The following is a 21,220-nucleotide window of genomic DNA, read 5'->3' as shown; positions in this document are numbered from 1 at the left end:
TTATGGAGAATTGGATAGATGTTAAAACTTGAGATTCATTCTCACGCTGGTACAGCTTTAGCTAACCCCTTCATAAGATACACTGGTATCCAAATTGCAATTGTAGCCTTATTTATATTTAATTTCGACAGTAAAATGTTCTTCAAAATGCAAAGACAGCGCTTTTATTGTGAAGGGCGGAAGTGGCTTATAGTTTGAATTACAACATAAAATATTCGGAATGTTCGGTAGGATTTGGAAGGAGTGTTATGAAGCCAGGCTGCCGGTCTTGTTTATACTCGCTCCTGAACGATAGTTATGTAGAAATGAATGTATTTCTACAAGACAGAGAAGGCTGATCAGTTGCCAACAGCATACGTGTCTGGGGAAGCCAAAAGTAAATATTGAACAACTTTTCTCGAACGTCCTCACTAGCCGTAGAGGGGCTAGCCTCCCTCCCTAGCTAGCTAATGCTACATAGCTTATCATTCTAGCCCGCAGCCTAGCTAACTAGCATGCTAACCTTAGCGAACATAGTTCCCCAGTTCGTGAGCTACCAGTGGTACCGCCAATGTAGCTTTGACGGAATAGCTTGTGTGACTGTCAGGAGTGTCTGAGGTACGATCAGCACGTTATATCTTACGTATTTACAACTGTTTAGCTTTACCGAAACTAACAGTCATTTCTGTGACCCTATAGGCACGGGTCTAGCCTAGCCTGCTAGGCTAACCAACGCTAACCGAAAACAACGCCGCAATCGAAGGAATACACGAGTGTCGATTTAACTGTAGGGTTATTCTGACATGTTCTATCAAAATAGATAGCGATAGATGAGTAAGGCACTTAACGTGTACAGCGCAAATACATGTGATGTAACTTGAGGAGCATGACAGTTGTGTATCACAGACTGTTATAGCATTAGCTTAACATTATCCATCGACTTAAACATCCATTTCTGTCATTTATTCTGCTCTGTTTCTCATTATAAGACATGTCTGTTGGTGTAACACCATTTTCCTTGTTACTACAAGATACTCATGATGTAATGACAATTTCAAACCGTTTATTTATTGCTCAAGTAGGAACGTGTTGGGTTAAAGTTATTTATGTATCGGTTGGCATGCAATTGGAGAGACAGTCAAACGAAACTGATATGTCATAATAATGAAAGTAGACTTATACTAGCAATATAGTATTTTATTATGACAAGAAAGTGTTCATTATAACATGATTATTCATTCATTATAACACACCTGTCAACAGTCGCAGGTCATAATGCAGTGATTCATGGTTGAATCTGGTGCCTACTCAATATGTCTTATTTTAGACTTAACTGCAACACCTTGGTAGAACGTAACAGGTTACTGTATGTCGGCCTTACCATTCTGGTTTGGTATGTGTGAGAATTCCCAATTTCATAATAATTTGAACCCTATTTTTCTCATCATGTCAGATTATGTCAGCGATCAAGCTTGCCCTGCAGCAGAGCCAGAAGAAGGGCAGAAGGAAAACCTCTGAAGACATGTCTGCAGATGTGTCGCCGGACTCCAAATGTCCCATCTGTTTGGACAAATTGAACAACATTTCTTACCTGGACCTCTGCCAACACAAGTTCTGTTTCCGCTGTATTCAAGAGTGGTCCAAGAACAAAGCCGAGTGCCCTTTATGCAAACAGTCGTTTAATTCAATCTATCACAGTATAAAATCAGAGCAAGACTTTAAGAAGTATGACCTGCAGCCGGTGGATAGCACCTCTTTTGGGACTTTTGGTGGAGTGCGGTTTAGATACCGCACAACTCTTACCGGAGTCCATCGACAGATGCAGGGAAGGACCTCTCCGCCTCCAGACAACGGAGTCATGTTTGAAACCTCGAACCCTCCCCAACAGCCGCAGGACCGCTACATCCGGCGGATGATGATGAGGTTGGCAGCCAAGAGGAGAGCTGCGAGTGAAGGCCGGGCAGTGAACAGTCTCAGAGAGCAGGAAATGGTCAACTTCAGGAGGGAACTGTACCGACGGGGGGTGAGGATTCGGAGTGTCCGGGATGGGGGCCGCTCCCGAGACACCGCGGCTGAGTTCTTCCGAAGAAATCCCGCCTGCCTGCATCGACTGATCCCCTGGCTAAAAAGAGAACTGATTGTGCTGTATGGAGCCCACGGCTCTCTGGTCAACATAGTTCAGCACATCATCATGTCGCGCATTACGCGTTACGATATGGAGGACGGGGCTATCCAGGAAGAGCTGAGGCCGTTCCTCCAGGGGCGCACGGAGCACTTTCTGCATGAGTTCATCAGCTTTGCAAAGTCTCCCTTCAATATGGAGGCCTATGACCAGCATGCTGTCTATGACTGCCCGGCCGCTTCGTCAGATGAAGACGGCAGCTCCAGTTCGTCTGTGATCGCCATCTCTGAGGATGAGGAACACTCGGTGGAGTTGAACCCCCCAGGAGACCCCACGTCTTCGCTGAGCCACGCTGTGTGGGACGATGAGACGCCGGGGCCGTCGTATTCTACGACAGCGGAGCAGGGCAGGGTAGATTGTCTATCAGTCCTCGACTCAGACAGCAGTTTAGATGAGGAGGCGTGTGAGTTTGGGGCCTCTCCACAGCAAACGAGTCCTCATAACCAAACAGACGGGACTCGGGGGGAAGTTAACGACGAAGAGTGTCTGCCTTATGACAGCGACGACTGTGTCATTATTAGTGTTGTGAAGCCAACATCAGACAGGACTCCTGAGCTGGTTCAGCTGTCCTCTGACTCGGATGAGTCTGCCTGTGAAGATATTAAAGCAGTGCCTCTTCTACCTCAACACATCCGCTTCTCTAGTCTCAGTCCTATGGCGTCACAGAGCAGTGATCCAAGCGGTGCCGGTCAGTCCGAAAATGCAGAAACTGACCGCTATCATCAGTTGGATTCAAAAGAAAGATGTAGCTCTTCAACATCCAGCAGGCACAAGACATCCAGTAAGTCAGGCAGAAAAGACAGATCTAGGGAGAGGCTCTTGTCAAAGGACAGAGACCATGGGAGGAAGAGGAGGTCACGAAGTGCAGAGCGCAGGCACTCCAGCAGGAGCCCGGTGATCTCCCGCAGCAGTGTCAGCACTCTATCCAGAGAAACAGGTTATTCTTACTCCATTGGCAGAGAGTACTCAAAACGTGACGGCGATTACAGGAGGAGGGACAGCGATCACAGCTATCAGTCGTACAGGCATTACAGCCAAGAGAAAAATGATGGTGGGAGGCATTACACAGAGAGGCGGTCCTACTATTACAGCAGCCGCAAGTTCACAGATCATCGCTCTTGCTCCAGGAGCCCCAGCAGGGACAGGCGTAGACGGGACAAAGGGCATTCTCGTTCTAGGACTTATTCCAGCAGTCGCTCCCCTTCAACGAAACGGAGACCTCACAACAGCAAGCCAGGTGGAAAGAGGAAATACAAGACGAGACATTTGGAGGAAACATCCAAAAACGCACTTTCAAACTCAAACACTGAAGGTGACGCCCCCGTTTTAGCAACAAAACACAAGAAAAGGAGCAAAGAGAAGCGTCGGAAAAAATCCAAAGACAGGTCGAGAAAGACGAGCAGGAGCATCAGCGTGGAGCTCGTCAATGAGGAAGACTGTCATGAGCGAAGCAAGCGTCACCATAAGAAGAAGAAGAAACACAAGAAGAAGAGCAGAAGGCACAAGAGTAACGAACGCACAGGGAAGCACTCGCCCACTGTCATTACCATCGATAGCGACAGCGATTCTTTTGCTAGTGACAGTGACGACCAGGCCAGCAGCGCTAACAAGGACAACCCCATCAGCAGTACCACAGAGGGCCCAGTTGACTCCGCCCCTCCGGACTCTCTGGAGTAGTTTTAACGGAAATTCAGATTCTTGACAGTTAGGTGGGAGCTGATGGATTCACCCACCAGCAGCTACGGGCTGCCAGCTGTATTTAACATCAAAACAATGGTCAATATGTTAACATGACTTCACTTAAACCCCTCAAATGTTTCTATTAAAGGTGCAAAGTGCCACTATGAACACAGCAGAATGGACTTCTATTGGGGATTGCACATCTTTTTTCAGTGTTGATTCTTATTCAGGAAATTCATTTTCTTTTAATGGATGTATTTCATTTCTACAGTGCGCTCAGGGGTGATATTGATCACGGTGATTTTCTTTTGTCATCATAAGTCAGCTTTCTTCTTAAGACAAAACAATTACTACCTGCTACACACAGAGTAGTTCTTACCCGGAGATGGTGTTTGGGTTTCTGAATATGGGTTCTTTTGTAGTTAATTTCATTTAAAATAAATTGTAATGACCAACTGTGTGTGCTGTTGGTTTTCTAAAAAGAAAGAAAATGACTACATTTCTTTGCATAGATTTGTAGTCTCACAAATATGAGGGTCGATCCTAATTCTGTATGCAAATTCAGATAAACTCAAACCTCTTATTTGGTTCCTGTACCTCTCAAAATAAACCTACAGCTGTTGCTAAAGAATTCACTTCCTGTTTCATGAGACACAACTTTTCATCTTTAATGTACCTCTCACAATACAGAAATACAAAGTGCTGTGCTGATTCAATGTAGAAGGGTTGGGTGCTAAACTTTTAATTTCTTGATTATAAAGCCGGGAAAAGCATTATCCTTAAAACCTAAATGTGTGTCTTTTATAGTGGTCCGTGTGTGTGTGTGTGTGTGTGTGTGTGTGTGGTTAGTTTTTCGATTCCCAGCACTTTCCATTCATATGAGAAAACTGGGCACTAGAAGTTTCCTAAAAACACCACACTCTGCTTTATAAATTGTCAATATGTGAAATGTCAAGGCCAAATTTAGTAAGGGCGTGTCACTTAAAAGGACTATAAAAATGTTTTTGCTTATTTTATTGTGCCTATTACTACAAATACACACTATTCTTCACAGGGCTGCAGACCATTTCAAAAGTACCTTATTTTCAGTTTGCATTTATTTTTCATATTATAATAAATTGTGTATCATCTTGGTAGAGACGGGTCAGTTATGAAAGTTATAGTGTTGTGGCAAACAATGCTTAAAGTGCATAATAAGTATTCCCTTTAGCTAGCAGCAGAAATACAAACAACTAAAGTAAACAAGTCCACTGATAAATATTCTCACAGGCATCAAGTGAACCTAGGGTTTGTGGTCAAATGAATGGAAACTAATGCCTGGGGCAAGGTAGACGGATAATATTTGCTTTAAAATGGTCCGAAAGACTAAATGGATTGCCTAAAACCATTAGGCTGTTATCTCATCTAAAATGTTGGTTAAGCGCCATGCCATTATTTTGAAGGCAAACCGGAAAAGACTTGTCTGATTTCCGCTGTGCCGACGGATGATAACGGTTGGGTTTTACAAAGGGTCTTTTCTTCACAACTTCTTTAATTTGAAAAACAGCAACACTCTCGTCATGGCTTCTTCCATGGTGCCCATTAAGGTAATAACCTGACATGTATTGTCACATTGAACGTTTTACAAAGTGAACATTGTGTGTTAGAACACAGTGGGGAAATCAATCAAAATCAAAGATAACGTAGCTAGTTCACGTTATTGAATGCAGATGTGCTGCTGTGACAAACATGGAAGCGTGGGAAATGCTCTTAAATAACGCTAGCTGTTAGCATCGTACTGTACTGGAAAAGCCGTACTTGTAATCTTTAGTACAGCAGCTAACGGCCATAGCTAAGTTAAATAACACAAGCTAACGTCTGCATGCTAAGTGCCATGTTGCTCTATGAGGTACCGGGGAAACAGCTAACGTTAGGGTCAAAGGTGAACCATCTTAGGTTTAGTGGATTGGACACGTGGCCAGGCATGACAGCTGTCACTAAGTACAATTATTAACTACTCCAGTATTTGCTTTTTATCCTAATTTGTACTTCTTAATATCTCAACGTTATAATTATTATCAATTCATTGATTCATGTGGAAGCAGCAATGTTGTAGGTGGTTTCAGGGGGAACCAATTTGAACAATTTAACATATTGGTAGTAATCTATGTCTTTATATTATATTTTAGAATATGATCATATCTTCTATCTAATACACCCATCTTTTAAGTACTAGAAATGAATAAATCTTTCAACTAAATGTAGTGGAGTGAAGTAAATATTTGCCTCTATTACTACACTACCCTGGAGCAATGCTGTTAACTGACTACAAACAGTAAAATATGTACAAACAGCCAGAATTCTTCCTTCTGGGGAAATGGCATGTTTTCATCTTGTCTTTGGGTTTTCCAGAAGGTAATGAGTTAGTGACTGATTTGAATGTGTGCTCATATACCTTTAAACACCACGTGTGTTTTGCCCATGCTGTCATTCCCTATACTGTACATGTTGATGATTTGTTTTGTTTAGATTGGAATAATTGGTGGTTCAGGCCTTGATGATCCAGATATCTTGGAGGGGAGGACTGAGCGTTATGTGGACACACCGTATGGAAAGGTTAGTAGTGTGAACAATGAGCTTCGCTCACATTCTGGCTTTGTGTGTCGATGAATCCGTAGAGTAGTGTGCTGTATAGTTTGATCGTTCTGCTCCTCTTGAACAGCCATCCGATGCTCTGATACTGGGGAAGATAAAAAACGTGGAATGTGTGCTCCTCGCAAGGTAAGAGAAGGTGTTTTATTTTATCTTAAAATATCAATTATGAAAATGTGTTCTGTTAGCAACATCTAGTGGATCCTCATTTGTACTGCATCTTTTCAATATTACACTCCATATAACAGTGAGGTGCCATGCGTCTAATACTAATACTACTACTACTACTACTACTAAGAATACAACTTTCTTTACTTTACTCAGTCTAGGAGCCCGGACTGCAAAGGCTGTATTACCTTTACGTATGATTCTGGATGTTGGTAAAACAACAAACAATGCCTCCGAGGATCTCAAGGTGCAGAAAGGGACTTGGAACAATAAGAAATCTGATAGATAACTTGCGGAGAAGCCTCTCAGGGATTTGTTTTTAATCAATAATATCTTTAAGTCCGTTCAAAAAGCAACAGGGAGCCAGTGAAAGGAAGCCAGGATCGGTGAAATGTTGACTAATCTACTAGTTATGAAGGCATAAAGACGGTTTCTAGGTTTTTGTGACAAAGAGATGGTCTAATCCAGGGGTCTTCAACGTTTTTCAGGCCAAGGACCCACAAACTGATAGAGAGCTGGAGCAGGGACCCACGATTCTATATATATATATATATATATATATATATATATATTGTATAAAATTGTGTTTTATATGAAACTGGGCCTAGTACCCTGTATAAACATACCTCTTTATTGTGCATTCAATACTAAGCTATTCAAATAATACACAGGTTCATATATTCATGTTTTTATTCTAAACATGTGAAGGTACAGTGAGTAGGGCGGCCGTACCACTGCCATTTATAAACATACCTTGTCAGGTGATACCAATGCAAATATCAACATTGTCTGTCAATTACATGATAATCATGCATACAAGCTATTCAAATAGACGTTTTTATTTTAAACATAAATGTGGAAACAAAAATGAGTGATGGCCTATTAGTGCCACTGCCATGCATAAACATAACTTTTATCTTGCATACAATACTGAACTATTAAAATAATGGACAGATTCATATTTAAAAAAAAAAAAAAAATAGTCTTATCAACCAAAAATTTCGGACCCACTGCAGTACCCCCGCAGACCCCCTAGGGGTCGCGGACCCCCTGTTGAAGACCTCTGGTCTAATCCTTGACATATTTCCAAGATGATGAAAGCAGGATTGATCCATTGATTCATTAGTGTAAGTTGAGTTCGTGACTGAAAGGTTTCTGCAGTGCTGAGTTATTGAATGGGACAGAACCAAGACTGTTGATTTAGTCTTAATAGTCTCAGAGTGTGTTTGCAGGTTTCGGACATAAAAATCAATGAACATGAATAAACAATGTGTGTCTTGACTTGATTTTTCCTTTTCTTAGGCATGGGAGACAGCACACTATAATGCCGTCCAATGTGAACTACCAGGCCAACATCTGGGCACTGAGAGAAGAGGGCTGCACACATCTGCTGGTTACCACGGCCTGTGGCTCACTCCGGGAGGAGATTCAGCCAGGAGACATTGTCATCATAGACCAGTTCATTGACAGGTGAGTGGTCATGGTCATGGTCATAGTTCAGACATTTGTTCCTGGTTCAGGAACAAAGAGCTCACATTTCTTCTTTACAATTACTCTCAGTAGGTATAGGAAACAGAATGTCAGAGCATTTAAATTCTTCATATATTGTTTACAGAAAGAGCTCAACATACAGGCTACAAAAAGTAAATGATTGCATTAACAAGTAGCGCACAGGTAGCTTTTCTTTTTTTTTACTGGTGTATGAATAACACAAGCTGCATGATCTTAATGCACAAACAGGAGTTGAGAGAGTCTGTTGTTTCAGAACCTGATCCCAATTTCTGTTTGTTCTCTGTGAGCATATGGCCCCTCTATCACTGCCAGTACAGCGGTTCAGAAACGTTTATTTAGACTTAGAGCAATGTCGGCAAATCACTACTTTAAAATGACCTGATCACACTAATGTTCATGTATAGTCTAAGGCCCTTAATTCACATGGCTGATATTCATAAACAACATCCTTATTCATATTAATACAGCTCACGAAATAGAACATAATCTGCGACAATGCACACTCTGAATTGTGTTAACTGCATACGTGTTTAGATAAACACAGTTTACGTGAATAAAGTGGCTAAATAGTTTTTTGATTTTTTGTGAATGAAACTCCACAAAAGTTAAGATTGCATGAACTGTCTTGATGTGTTCCTTTAAATAGTTTGCCGTTGGTTGTCCTCCTGCTGCGACTGTGTATTTCACAGTAATTCAAACACCTTCCCACACATCTCACTGACAGGATTCATGTTACTGTGTGACAACAGTGTCCAGATAGCTGAGTAGGAAAAGGGGGACAGACTTGATTCACCGCGTCTTGACACATTTTGACGAAGCCAATATTTGTTTACTATCCTGTTCAGCTGGAAGAATGGTGAACCTCTGCCTGACGTTCTGTTGAACTCTCACAGTCATAGTTTGCTCACAGCCTCCGTGAGAATATAAAGAAACGCTTTGACTGTGTTCCTCAGTCAAACTGTTCCTCCGATAGAAATAGTTGACATGAATATGATAATTAACAGAGATATTTTTGTGAACAGTCAGGCCTCCTTCCTGTCTCATTTTGTTGTATCACTTTCTCTGAGTTGTGACAATTTCAGCCTTCAGTTCTCGTTCACTTCACTGAGCTAATAATACGCACTGTCATGTTTTAGCGAGTGTCATGGAGAGGTCTTGTTCTCATGAAGATTTATATTGACATCAGCTGATAGTGCCGTTATGGTTTTGATGCTGATTTTGAACACAAATAAACAGGTTGACTGATTCCTGTATATTTACATCCGTAATAAATACCTATATTTGTTGTTTCCAAGTCTTCAGTCGCAACAAAACCTTTAAAAAAAATGTGTATTTCTGTTTTTCTATCACTAGAAATCCTCGCCCACTCTTCCGTTAGTTAGTCAAACACTGGTAAACCTGAGGATATCTTTCTGTGTCACTGATGTGAAAGCTCTCTCTCAGCAGCGTCTGACCTCAAGGCATATACTTTGTGTGCAGGACGACTCCCTGTGGGAGTTTGGCCGATCACACAAATTCGATTAAATAAGTCGATGCAAGCTGTTTCAGTGCGCTGTTATCCAGCTGGCTGCATGGAGACACAGTGGTGTCAGTGTGCTCCGCTGCACACTTCAGCATACGACGGCGTCACGTTGCCTGTGGCTTTGCTCGGCAGTGTTGGTGAACAGCTTCTCTACCGGCATTAAGCACAGAGAGATCTGTTTATCAGAATTGAGGAAGCTGCTAGTTCAGACTTGTTCAGACTTGTCCTGCAGCATGTGACGGCATGCTTTCTGAAAGCTTCACATTATTCATTCCACAATTGTTAAGTCGCCTCTGCTCCTCCAGAGCAAACACTTGGTGGCTGTAGGTTAGTGCTGCTGGCTGTGTGGAGTTCAATGCAGTACTGTCTCACATGGACTTCTTAAAACGCCTTTTGCACTCCCCCAATCCTCCTAGTTTGAGCCTTAGATTCTTCTGAAAAACAAAAACGCCGATCAATTCCACATGAGTGCAAGAATAATATGCAATGGTGTATTTTTTTACAAATAAATAGGTAATAAAGTCCTAATAATGTCGAGTGTAAAGCTGTACTTCAGACCTCATATGATGGACTTGTGTTGGAAATGATGTTAAAGGATTGGTATAATATATTTAATGCTTAGTCGTCCATACCACATCCTTCTTCATTTTAGGAATCATTTAAATCTTTGCTAATTATAGGCTGAAGCAGCAATTCTTTACAACAATGATGCTGGAATGACATTGCTAAAGAAACGCCAAGATAACTAGGTTTGTGTAGCATAAAGAGGCTTTGTGCTGTGTGCTGTTCAGCAGGGTGGAGCTGCAGCTGGCAAACTATATTTAAGCAAGGACTTTAGTCTTCCAATGCCAGAGTCATGAGTAAGAGATGGGGTTGGGCATCAACTTCCAAATATTTGCCGACTGTCGGCGAATATTTTGGATGTCTGAGATAATTGTGGTATGAATAAGCGATCCCTGGGAAAATGGAAGCAAATCAAACACCATTTAGAAATCTACCTTTTTTTTTTTTTTAATTACCCCACAATGATCTTCATATGATGAATTCAGTACATGCTAAACGAGCTGAGGGAACACCGGGAGACTCAGGTCACCGGGCTAATGAGTCGGCCTCTTGTATGGACTGCAGACCGGCTCCATAAAGAGCTGGCAGGCTGGCGTGGTGCCCGGTGGAGGTTCCTGACTCTGACTCAGCAGAGCTGGAGATTGGACGACTGTTGTTGTCTCGGCGTGAGAGACCAGGGGGCTGCTGATCTCTGTTAATGCTTTTATTGTCCTGAAAGTACTGTTCATAACATGTTGAATAGTTTAATGCTGGAAATAATTCAACCACGCTGGTTAATTTATCACTAAAACTGTGGCTTCTAAAGGAGATTTCAAAACATCTGGACACGATTAACTTTGAATGTGCTGCTTGGTTGTTGATATAGTGTTCATGTTGACTGACAGTGTCTCTTAGAATAGTTTTGTCCTCTCAGTATTTGCTCTTTTAATGTTTTGGTATGTTGATTTCTGTTTTCCATCTTTTCTGTTGTTTTTATACTTTAATTTTCATAAAAAAATGTATTAACCAATCTGATATATAAAAAAAAAAAAAAAATCTCACTGTCCAATTTGTATTCTACATTAGCATACATATTACATATTTCTTCCAAAACAAATCGAGTAAACTCATTATTTAGTTTGGATTTGGTTAAATGGCAACAATTGAACCTGCCTGACGACATCTCTGATTTGCTTGCGTTGTTTTGATACAAACTGTTATTTCTTCCTGTGTGCTTCTTTTGGCCAGGACCACCAAGAGAGCTCAGACGCTGTATGACGGGCAGCCCGCCAGTCCTCCAGGAGTTAGTCACATCCCGATGGCCGAGCCTTTCTGTAACAGAACCAGAGATGTGAGTCCTCAAGTGCCTGTACATAAATCCCATTCCACACACGTCACTTCCTGAGCTCCCTGAGCTTTTATACCGTTGTTTTCTAAAATTATTCTAAAATGGAACATTTAATTTTTGTCTTTTTGATATATTATGGCTCGACCAAAATAGACCAGAAGTGTGAAGCTAGTGGAGAGGTGAGAAAAGCTGCACAGGAGCTGCAAAGTTAGGAGTCAATTTGCTGACAGCTAAGGTACATCTGATGGATATTAAAGGGGTGAATTTAACTCTATTCAGGAGGTTCAATTGTTTAAAGACTGAAGTTTAAATGAAAAATGTAATGGCAAAAGACTGTGTCATGGGAATGAGTTGTGTGAGAAATAGTATACAATCAGTCATATAATGCTGGATCTCATATTCAGGATATAAAACCATGTTCACAGTTTCCCCCTCTCCTCCAATCGGTCTAATGGACACAGTTACTAACTCTACTAACTCTACTCTACTAACTCTACTCTACTCTACTAACTCTCCTCTACTAACTGTGAATCCTGGTGCAGGTCCTGGTGGAGGTGGCGCGGAGCCTGGGGGTCAAGTGTCACGTCCGAGGGACCATGCTGAGTATCGAGGGGCCGCGCTTCTCCTCGCGGGCCGAAAGCCTGATGTTCCGCCAGTGGGGCGCCGATGTCATCAACATGACCACCGTGCCGGAGGTGGTCCTCGCCAAGGAGGCCGGCTTGTGCTATGCCAGCATTGCCATGGCAACAGACTATGACTGTTGGAAGGAGCACGAGGAGGCGGTGAGTCGGCAGGCTGGAGGTCCCAACAGCTGTTTCTACTAGTTTGTTGTCCGCTCTTCTTCTCTTAAACGGTGGTAATTTGGACAGCATGCTGTCACGTGTCTGTGTTTTAAAACTAACAACAGCAACCAGGCGTCACTTCTTGAAAGGAGAAACTTGGTGAAGGGATTGTTATCTCAACTGTCTTCTCCTTCGCAGTAGGGCTGCACGATTATGGCCAAAATCATAATCACGATTATTTTGATCAATATTGAGATCACGATTATTCATTAATTTTAGGGACAACATCATTTTATTGCACTTTCACGTTTAAATGAACAAGAACACTGCTTTCACTTCCATGTTGTGCTACATTCTGGCTAATGTACAAATCTTTGCATCAGACTGGTCCTTATCACAGTGCATCTCGTAGAAGGAAAATATAAATAAAATAGTATCAACACTTTTTACCCAAAATTAAATCAACAGAGCACTGCTTTCACTTCCATGTTGTGCTACATTCCAGCTAATGTACACGTTAAAATATAAATACATTGTTTACCCAAAATAAAGGGCTATCTGCGCACTCTGTGCATATGATTTGTTCTTGGTTATAACATCACTTGCCCTAAATCCAAAAAACTTCCAAACAACGGATGATGATCCTTTTCGAGGGTCTAGCTCCTCGCCTTCTGCTCCTGACATTTGATTTCCCTTTCACACGACACCCGTGACCGTCTGCTCTCTGGTCTGTTGTCTGTCTCTCTACTCTTCTACTAATACCGGAGTCGACTGCAGACAGAACTTTTTAAAATTATAATACATGTAGTGTATTTCTGAAACATTATTAAATTATAAAATGGCTCTAACTTTGTGATTCTGTTTAGGCCAGCAGAGAAGGCCTTGCTGGCCCTGGTGGCCCACCACTGCTTTAAATAGCCCCACATTGTTTGAGTACACACTTAATACTTTTCCAGAATGTTTAACAAGGAAGCATGAATTGCAAACATAGGGAAAGCTCAAATGTACTTCTTTCTGTAATAGCCAATAGGTCACTCTTAAGGCAGTCCGAAGTTTACCTTTCTTCCTCTGTGCTTTGCAGGAGATTGTTACATTATAGGCTCTTTTATAAAGAGTTTGAATTATTTCAAATATCATTTTGACCTCTTTCTGCAGTGTTTTAAAGTTACTAACTCACTAAAATGCTTCTAGACCATTATTGTGTTCCATTCCTCGACAAAGGTTATCACCATCTGTGCTCTGTAAGTAGACGACAGTATTTGTGGCTTCTCTTGACCTCCTCTCTGTCAGACACTCCAGATAATGCAGCTGATTTACTGTGTGTGGGCGAGTTTGGGCTCATTTCTCACTGATCCTACCAAACTCACAACTCCACTTCCGAGATCCTGCAGCTGACCTCTTCCTCCTCCGGTTGCAGAACGTTTGCCACATCCTGCCGCCACCGCCACCCCCTCTCTGCTCCCTCCCAGCCCCATACGACCTCCTGTCCCCCCCCCCCCCCCCCCCCCCCCCTTAGTCGGCTTGCCTGCCAGCCTCCGGTGGAAGGCCTGCCAGAGGAGGTTGAGTCACACTGAGTCATCAGCTTCACTCTCCTCATCCTGGCAAACACCACAAAAACATGAATGTTAATTAAGGTCACAGGAGAAAACACAAGCACAGGAAGGAAACGATGTTGTCACTTACTGTACTATATACTGTACGTCTGGCTGAATAATGTCGATACTATCACTTGATTTCATGCAGACATACTTCAATATTTTACCCTGACTGTGTGAGTGAGTCCTCAGTTTCTTTACGTGATCACAGCAGATAAATCGGCATGCTTACCGCACTTATTGTTTTGATTTCTCCTCTTCTTGTAGCCATGTTGCAGGGGACATAATGTGATTATTTCCAGTGTCATGGACACAGCAAGTGCATTGTTAACACCATGAAAATCAATATACTGACATGTGCACTGATGTGACATGTTTCTTAAATTGACGGCTATTTCTGTGGCTGACTCGCAGGTCTTTTTGTGTTTTGGAATAAACTTGAGATAAAACTAAATTTCACTTCCACCAGCCCAACTCGCTGTCCGGGAGAGAGCTGGAGCCTTGACATCTGTGCTTTCTTGAATTAAAATATTTGCTACTCCTCACGATATTCCAAAAATGTTTAACTATAAACTAACAAAGTTAGGTGTAGAAGCTATTCTCGTGTGTGAAGAGTAACCGTAGAATACAGCTCATTTTGCATTAAAAACATTGATTGTTTTAAATGTTTTACACAAATTTGCTGAATCTTGATGATATTGATTTGAACTCTCATCACCCTAATTTAAAGTATTGTCAGGTTACAGCAGGGCCATTTCAGATATTCACATGTCTGACAATCTCCATATGATGTCCATTTAAAACAAATTGAAAGAAAAACTTTACGTTGAATCTGAAAAATATGAAATGATATTAAAAACTGCTTTTACAGGATAGCATCTTCCTTCATTGCTGCCACAAATGTCCATTGAGATGTCTGATCCCATACAATGTTATTCACAGTGCAAACATTCTCTTCAGCATCAGTTCAGATACAAGTGATCTTACATTTTTAGGGAAATACAAAAATGACTGCGACACTAACAGGAAGTGAAATTTGCATTTCTGTAAATTCATATCACACGCCAGCTGTTTGTCTTCCCTCGTCCTGTAGGTCTGTGTTGACAACGTGCTGAAGACGATGAAGGAGAACGCCAACAAAGCCAGCAGTATCCTGCTGACTGCAATACCTCAGATTAGTCAGATGGACTGGGCTCAGACAATGAGGACCCTGAAAGTAAGTTGTCAACTTTATAATGACTCATTTCTATTCACTTAGACTTTGGGGAGGTTGTGAAAGAATGTCTGTTTACCTTTTTTAGCTGGCTATCTTAGACTGAGATCTCATTTATACTGCCTCCCGTCTCACTGAGCGATCTCTCAAACTGTGTTTCAACAGAGTTATCAAAACATCTTAAAACACCACCCGCTCATGTAGGTGATTATTACCACGACGCACAAGTAATAAGTGAGCAATGATACCTCCATATGGCTGACTCAGATACCGTCATTGTGCTGCGTGTGCACAAAATACAACTCGGCTGATTTAACTTGGAATGGAAATCTGTGTTTGCAAACTTTGAACATGGAAACACACCATGACTGTAATACATATTACAGTCTTCACTCAATAAATGTGTTGATAAAGATATTCAATGTGCACATGTTTAATAAACATGTATCGTATTAATTGCACCTCAGTAAATCACACAGTGTTTTACACTGGCAATACGTTTTGCATCTATTTGCAACAATACTTTTTAAACATGCTTGAAGTACTTTGAGGTTGCAGGAAGGTAAGTAGTTAAATTACTATTCAGAACGGTTGGTTTATTGGAAACGCTTACACGTTGGAAAAAGTTCCCGGTCCAAAAAAAGCTCCCTAGTAATTAATGGTAAAGAAAAGAGAAGAAGTTTATGATCGCCTGTTTTTCTTTTTAACTTTCTAAGAACATGAACTTTTGGCCCCAGGTTACTCTGAAACAAATGCTTCTTTCTCATGATCAAAGCGTAGTTATTGTTGCTGTACATCTTTGAGACATACATACGCACATGGGGGGGAAAACAAATCTGTTGTCTTCCTTCTGTTACAGTCAATGGCACAGTCTTCGATAATGTTACCGAAACACTAAGCGTGTAGAAAAGGATCCAAGACCCCCCCCCCCCCTCGCCCGCACCGGCACGAACAACGGACTCAACTCTGCCTGTGGATTTGTCATCAGTGAATCACAAAAAAAGTGCCTCACATAAATAATGCATGTGCTCTGTCTTCAGCTGGAGTCTGTGAAAAACACACATTACCCCCCCACCCACACAGTTCACCTCTTTTTGTCTGAAACACTCAGTATCCCACCACATGTCCAGGTACGAAACATTCAACATCAACAAGGAAGTCTTCTAAATATTATAGATTTCATTTTTGTGGATTTATATTTTTTGTGGTCTGTAAACTTTCAGATTTATATCTTTGCCTGTAAACCATTGGTGTCTTTATTGCTGTTAATGCAGGATACAATAAAAATGCTTTGTTCAATTACTGCCTTAGTTAAAACAAATATAGTTTCTATGTCAAATAGTATTACAGTATTACATTTCCTCTAGTAAAATCTTTTAAATGCCTGGATACACGTCAGAATTGTTTTTCATATTTTGTGGAATACTTTCAATGTCATTGCTCTTCATGACTGATGCAAACTATTGAATCAGCTAATTGACAGTATTTTTTTAGTTCTTTTGAGAAACTGATGACCCACATTTTTGCACACTTACGTTTGATACAATGTACGATTCACCAATATAATGAAGTTGGCCGCCTCTCTTACCACTCATTGTCATTTCCGTTTTCTTATCTGCATTTGCTTCTCCTGAATTTCATCACACTCTACAGTATCTTCACATATGTGTTACCTTGTGTTTCCTCTCTGTTGGCTTGTCTCTACAATATGAACGCATTGTGCAGCAAACATTAGCTCAATAAAAACTACGGTGATTTGTGCTTTAAAGTTGTTTGTAAAACATTAAAATGCTTAAAGCAACTTGAACTGATCTAAATGCATCTTTTCATTCTCTGCTAAGATTTTTTTAATCACATGTTCATAGTTCACAGTTCTGAAACTGGAATTTGCCAAAATGCATATTGACAAGCCACAAAGCTTCTGGGAGATTTTGACCAGATAGCTGGAGCATTTTGGCAAGCAACATCAGCTCTATCTTCACAGACACAAAGGAAGCATACAATGGGTACAATGACATCTCAAGACTATCAAGGCATTCTGGAGCGAAATGTGCTGAGTCAGAAAGCTTCGTCTCAGTCGCAGGTCATGGGTCCTCCCAACAGGATAATGACCCAACACACAGCTAAAACAAAACAAAGAATGTCTGGCAAAATGGCAAAACAATGGACTATTCTGAAGTGGCCTTCTATGAGCCCTGATCTAAATCCTATTGAACATCTGTGGAAGGAGCTGAAACATGCAGTCTGGAGGAGGCACCCTTCAAACCTGAGACAGCTGGAGCAGTTTGCTCACGAGGAGTGGGACACAATACCTGTTGACCGGTGCAGAAGTCTCATTGAGAGTTACAGAAATCGCTTGATTGCAGTGATTGCCTCAAAAGGTTTTGCAACAAAATATTAAGTTAAGGGTACCATCATTTGTGTCCAGGCCATTTTCAGTAGTTTGTTTTTTTAAATGATTCTGTTGAACCACAATTCAAAAACAATGTCAGATTTGTATTACTTTTCAGTACATTTCTATTTATTATTACTTTTGTCAGTTTCAAGTTATTTCAGTGACCATTGTGGCTTTTTCTTTCTTTAATGTATCTCCCCCTGAATCTGAATTGTTGAGTTCAGATTTGAATTTCTGGTCATGATGCATTTTGGCCAATGATTTCATTAAATCATTTAAGTCTAAAAACAGCTTCCTGTTTGACATTCAGTGATTTATTGTTGAGATAAAAGCGCTTTTTCATGGTGAAGTTGAAATATCAGGCCTAAGACTTCATACTGGACCTGTGCATGAACATTTAACTCAAGAGACAAAACAGCTGCATGCGTTATTTATGCCCGTCGTGGTTTTGGGGACTTTACTGTGTGCTATTGTCAAACCTCCCCTTGGTTTCATAAAGCCATAAAAACAGCTCGGCTTAAACTGAACCTAGCTAATGTTTAACTCGCCAAAACGTAGAAGCCTTGCATATTTTATGAGTCCAGTTGTGTTTTAATAATATTTTGTCTCCTTTCATGTTTGTCCTTATTTGAACTGCAACGCAGCGAAGCATTGCCTTTGGCTATTGACTCATAATTGCGACCCATTTAGTGTGCAACAATAACCTCACGTCCATTCTTATGTAGAAAAGTAATTTCTAAACATATTTAGTTGGCAAAAAAAATCTACTTTGGTGCTTTAAGTCAACCAACTTCTATCAAATTTCGCTATATAGTCAAATAATCATGGCTTGCTTTTTATTTTTTTAATTGTCTTGTACCTTTTGTTAATCCGTCCTTCAGACAATATGTGAAGCATATTCCTCCTGCTTCTCTTCTGTTTATACCGTAAAACATTACATCTTACATTTACATCTTACATTTTCCTGAGTCCTGAATAGCATTTGTACAAACAGGAATTGGGACTCCAGTTTCTATAGAATAAAGATGATGCTTACAGAACAGTCTATCAGTTAGACAATAATGTTCAAAGTGCAAAACATTTTGAAGGGCTTTGGTTAAATATTTGACATGGAAACGTATTCAAAATACGATATAATCTCATATGATTTACAATGAAAACCAACATTAATCCTATTTTTAAAATACAAATTACTGAGCAATAGTAAAAACTACATTATATAAAATGGGATTTACTTATAGGCAAATTGAAATATTTGAATTATACACGGGAAGATAAACCGACATGCAACAAATTGTGACGTCGCTATTAACTGAATATCCCGAATAGCTGGCTTTAGATCTGTATAATAGTGTAGGCTATATTTATTATTTTGTCATAACAGCATATCTATAACCCAGATTTCGTTAAGAAATAAAATAACGATGCCTATAGCAAAACATCGGAGGTATAAATAAAGTGTTTTACAGCCGATCAGTCTACATAATTTAGGCTGCAGGCCTCCTCAGGCCCCGTGTCTCAGAGTCCCCAATTCAAAACATAAACATCTTAGCGTCTGCCTGTTTCATAGAGACTCAGGAAATCGACTACCTCGACATGGCCGTTCTCTCTGGCCAAATCGATAGGCTGACAGTTTGCATTGTCTCTGGCCTGCGGGTCAGCCCGGAATTGCACCAACAGCCGCACGGTGTCCAGGAAGCCCGTCCTGGCTGCGTCATGCAGCGGTGTGGCCCCGGTGCTTCTGTCCTTCACGTTGGGATCCGCTTTGTTCTTCAGTAACAGCTGAGCCACCGGCGTGCTCCCCATCATCATCACCTTCATAAGAAAACAACCGTGAGTTATAGAATCTCACTCGATTAGACTGTAAGATATAAACACATCATTTATATCTTTATACTAAAAGAGAATAAGGACCAGAGTTTGACCTGCAATTTAATAAAATCACACTGACTCAAGTGTTTAATCACTACATTTGAACCCAGATATTTTATCAACTTTATTAGGAAATTGGCAAATCAGGCAAGTCATTTTTTTCAGGACCTTGCCATTAGGAGCTTTGTGAACTGAAGCTCGAGATAGGCCTACTTAAAAAAATTACCAAAGCAGGCCCCGCATGAACTACAATTTAATTTACCTGCACTCAAATTATTGAGTGGAAATAGGAGAAAGATGAGCCCCTGGAAGCACATTTAACGCACCAAATTTGAGCTGCAGCCTTTTAGACGCAACTGCGTCATTTTGAGGTGCGTTTCTTTTTTTCCAGGCTAAATAAAGAAACAATAGACTGGTTGAAAAAGTCTCCCCTGTGCGCAATATGTGTTGTCATTTACGTTTTCTTAGATCTTTAATATAAATGATATTATGACACTAACTTGAGAGGAGAGTTGTGTTATTCCTCAGCACAATCTCGGTGACGGCAAGTTATGATGCAAGCCGTCTTCACAGATGACCCCGAGTCTGCATATTGAGAGGCTTAATCCTTTCACATCAAATAATATTTGATTATGTGCAGTGGGCAATAGGCTACTGTTTGTGAGTGGAAGGTGTACATTCTGCTAATTTGTAGCCTGTTTTATATTTAGAAAGCAGTACTTAATCACACTATATTAGACTTATTTTTATGGGAATTGAGGAGCAAATTATGAGGACATTGAAGCGCTTTGATGAGATTTTCTCCTTTTAACGCAACCGTAATGCTCCATAAGTTTATTGTCAGCCATACGCGTAAGTGTTTGGCCTGCTAATGAATAATCCAAAGTAACACTTTATGTCTGTTGTAACTCGTGCAGACGTCTGAAGGCTCCATATAAAGTTAGAGTTTCGTTTCATTTAGCTTGATGATGAATTATATTACATCGATAGGAAAGCTGGACAGTGCTATATCCCCTGAATAAAAGTTAGCCGAAGTTTGATCTATAAATCCTCAAAGATTCACGCAACTGCGTCATTTTGAGGTGCGTTTCTTTTTTTCCACCAGGCTAAATAAAGAAACAAGACTGGTTGAAAAAGTCTCCACTGTGCGCAATATATGTTGTCCTTTAAAGAGGTTAATGATGTTAACTTCGTCTGACACCGACCTGTAGAGCGGTGCGTCCGAAACTGTTCACCCCGTTAACTTGAGCTCCTGCCTGCAGGAGATCCCTCACATCTGCAGTGTTCCCCTTCGCTGCGGCTGTTGACAGTTTATCCTCCAAAGTCATGTCCAGAAATCTCCAGCGAGAACGCAAGCGTGAATCTTGTCACTTCTGTCGTCTTGACAGGTACGAAATGTATTTGAGGAAGCCAGGGAGCGCGGTTCGAATAGTCACAGCTTGGTGTTGATGTGCGTCGTCCCCGTCTCGTCGGTCCGTCCGATCCACAGGTCGTCTGGGTTCGGATGAGTATAAGCCGTGCATCGCCTGTCCGGCGATCGGTCGGTGTGTGTCTGGGCTTGCCTATGGTGTTTTGAATGGATGACGTCAGACGTGGCTGTTGCTGCAGTGGCGCGATCCTGCGCATGCGCGCTGCCACAGCCGGCAAGATCCTGATGTGAGCAAACAAAACTCCTCACGACGAATGTGACTATAGTTCTCCACAAAATCAAACGCTGCTTCTGCGGTTCGTTCTGTAAACGCAGCTGAGCTTGTGCTGTGTGTCCCACTGGATGCTGCAACTAATGTTGAGTCTTAAA

The 21,220-nt window shown here is 41.1% G+C and overlaps 2 protein-coding genes across 2 annotated transcripts; one reads left to right on the top strand and one right to left on the bottom strand.

The window, feature by feature from the left end:
• Positions 1-228: 228 nt before the first annotated feature.
• On the top strand, positions 229-17,841 carry LOC306696390 (uncharacterized protein). The gene is made up of 10 exons (XM_079159992.1): positions 229-376; positions 1,433-3,834; positions 5,307-5,427; positions 6,350-6,436; positions 6,543-6,601; positions 7,943-8,110; positions 11,466-11,568; positions 12,108-12,347; positions 15,036-15,158; positions 16,015-17,841. Exons 2-10 carry the CDS (start codon positions 1,436-1,438, stop codon positions 16,051-16,053), a joined length of 3,339 nt encoding a protein of 1,112 aa, XP_079016118.1. The 5' UTR covers positions 229-376; positions 1,433-1,435; the 3' UTR covers positions 16,054-17,841.
• cdkn2a/b (cyclin-dependent kinase inhibitor 2A/B (p15, inhibits CDK4)) lies at positions 17,579-20,981 on the bottom strand. The gene is made up of 2 exons (XM_079160421.1): positions 20,628-20,981; positions 17,579-19,365 (listed from the first exon to the last, which is right to left on the bottom strand). The coding sequence occupies exons 1-2, from the start codon at positions 20,748-20,750 to the stop codon at positions 19,099-19,101; spliced, it is 390 nt and encodes a 129-aa protein (XP_079016547.1). The 5' UTR covers positions 20,751-20,981; the 3' UTR covers positions 17,579-19,098.
• Positions 20,982-21,220: the final 239 nt, after the last annotated feature.

Source organism: Pholis gunnellus (genome assembly GCF_910591455.1).
Source record: "Pholis gunnellus genome assembly, chromosome: 5".
In the NCBI taxonomy this organism is placed as follows: Eukaryota; Metazoa; Chordata; class Actinopteri; order Perciformes; family Pholidae; genus Pholis; species Pholis gunnellus.
This window is presented reverse-complemented; position numbering and strand designations above follow the sequence as displayed.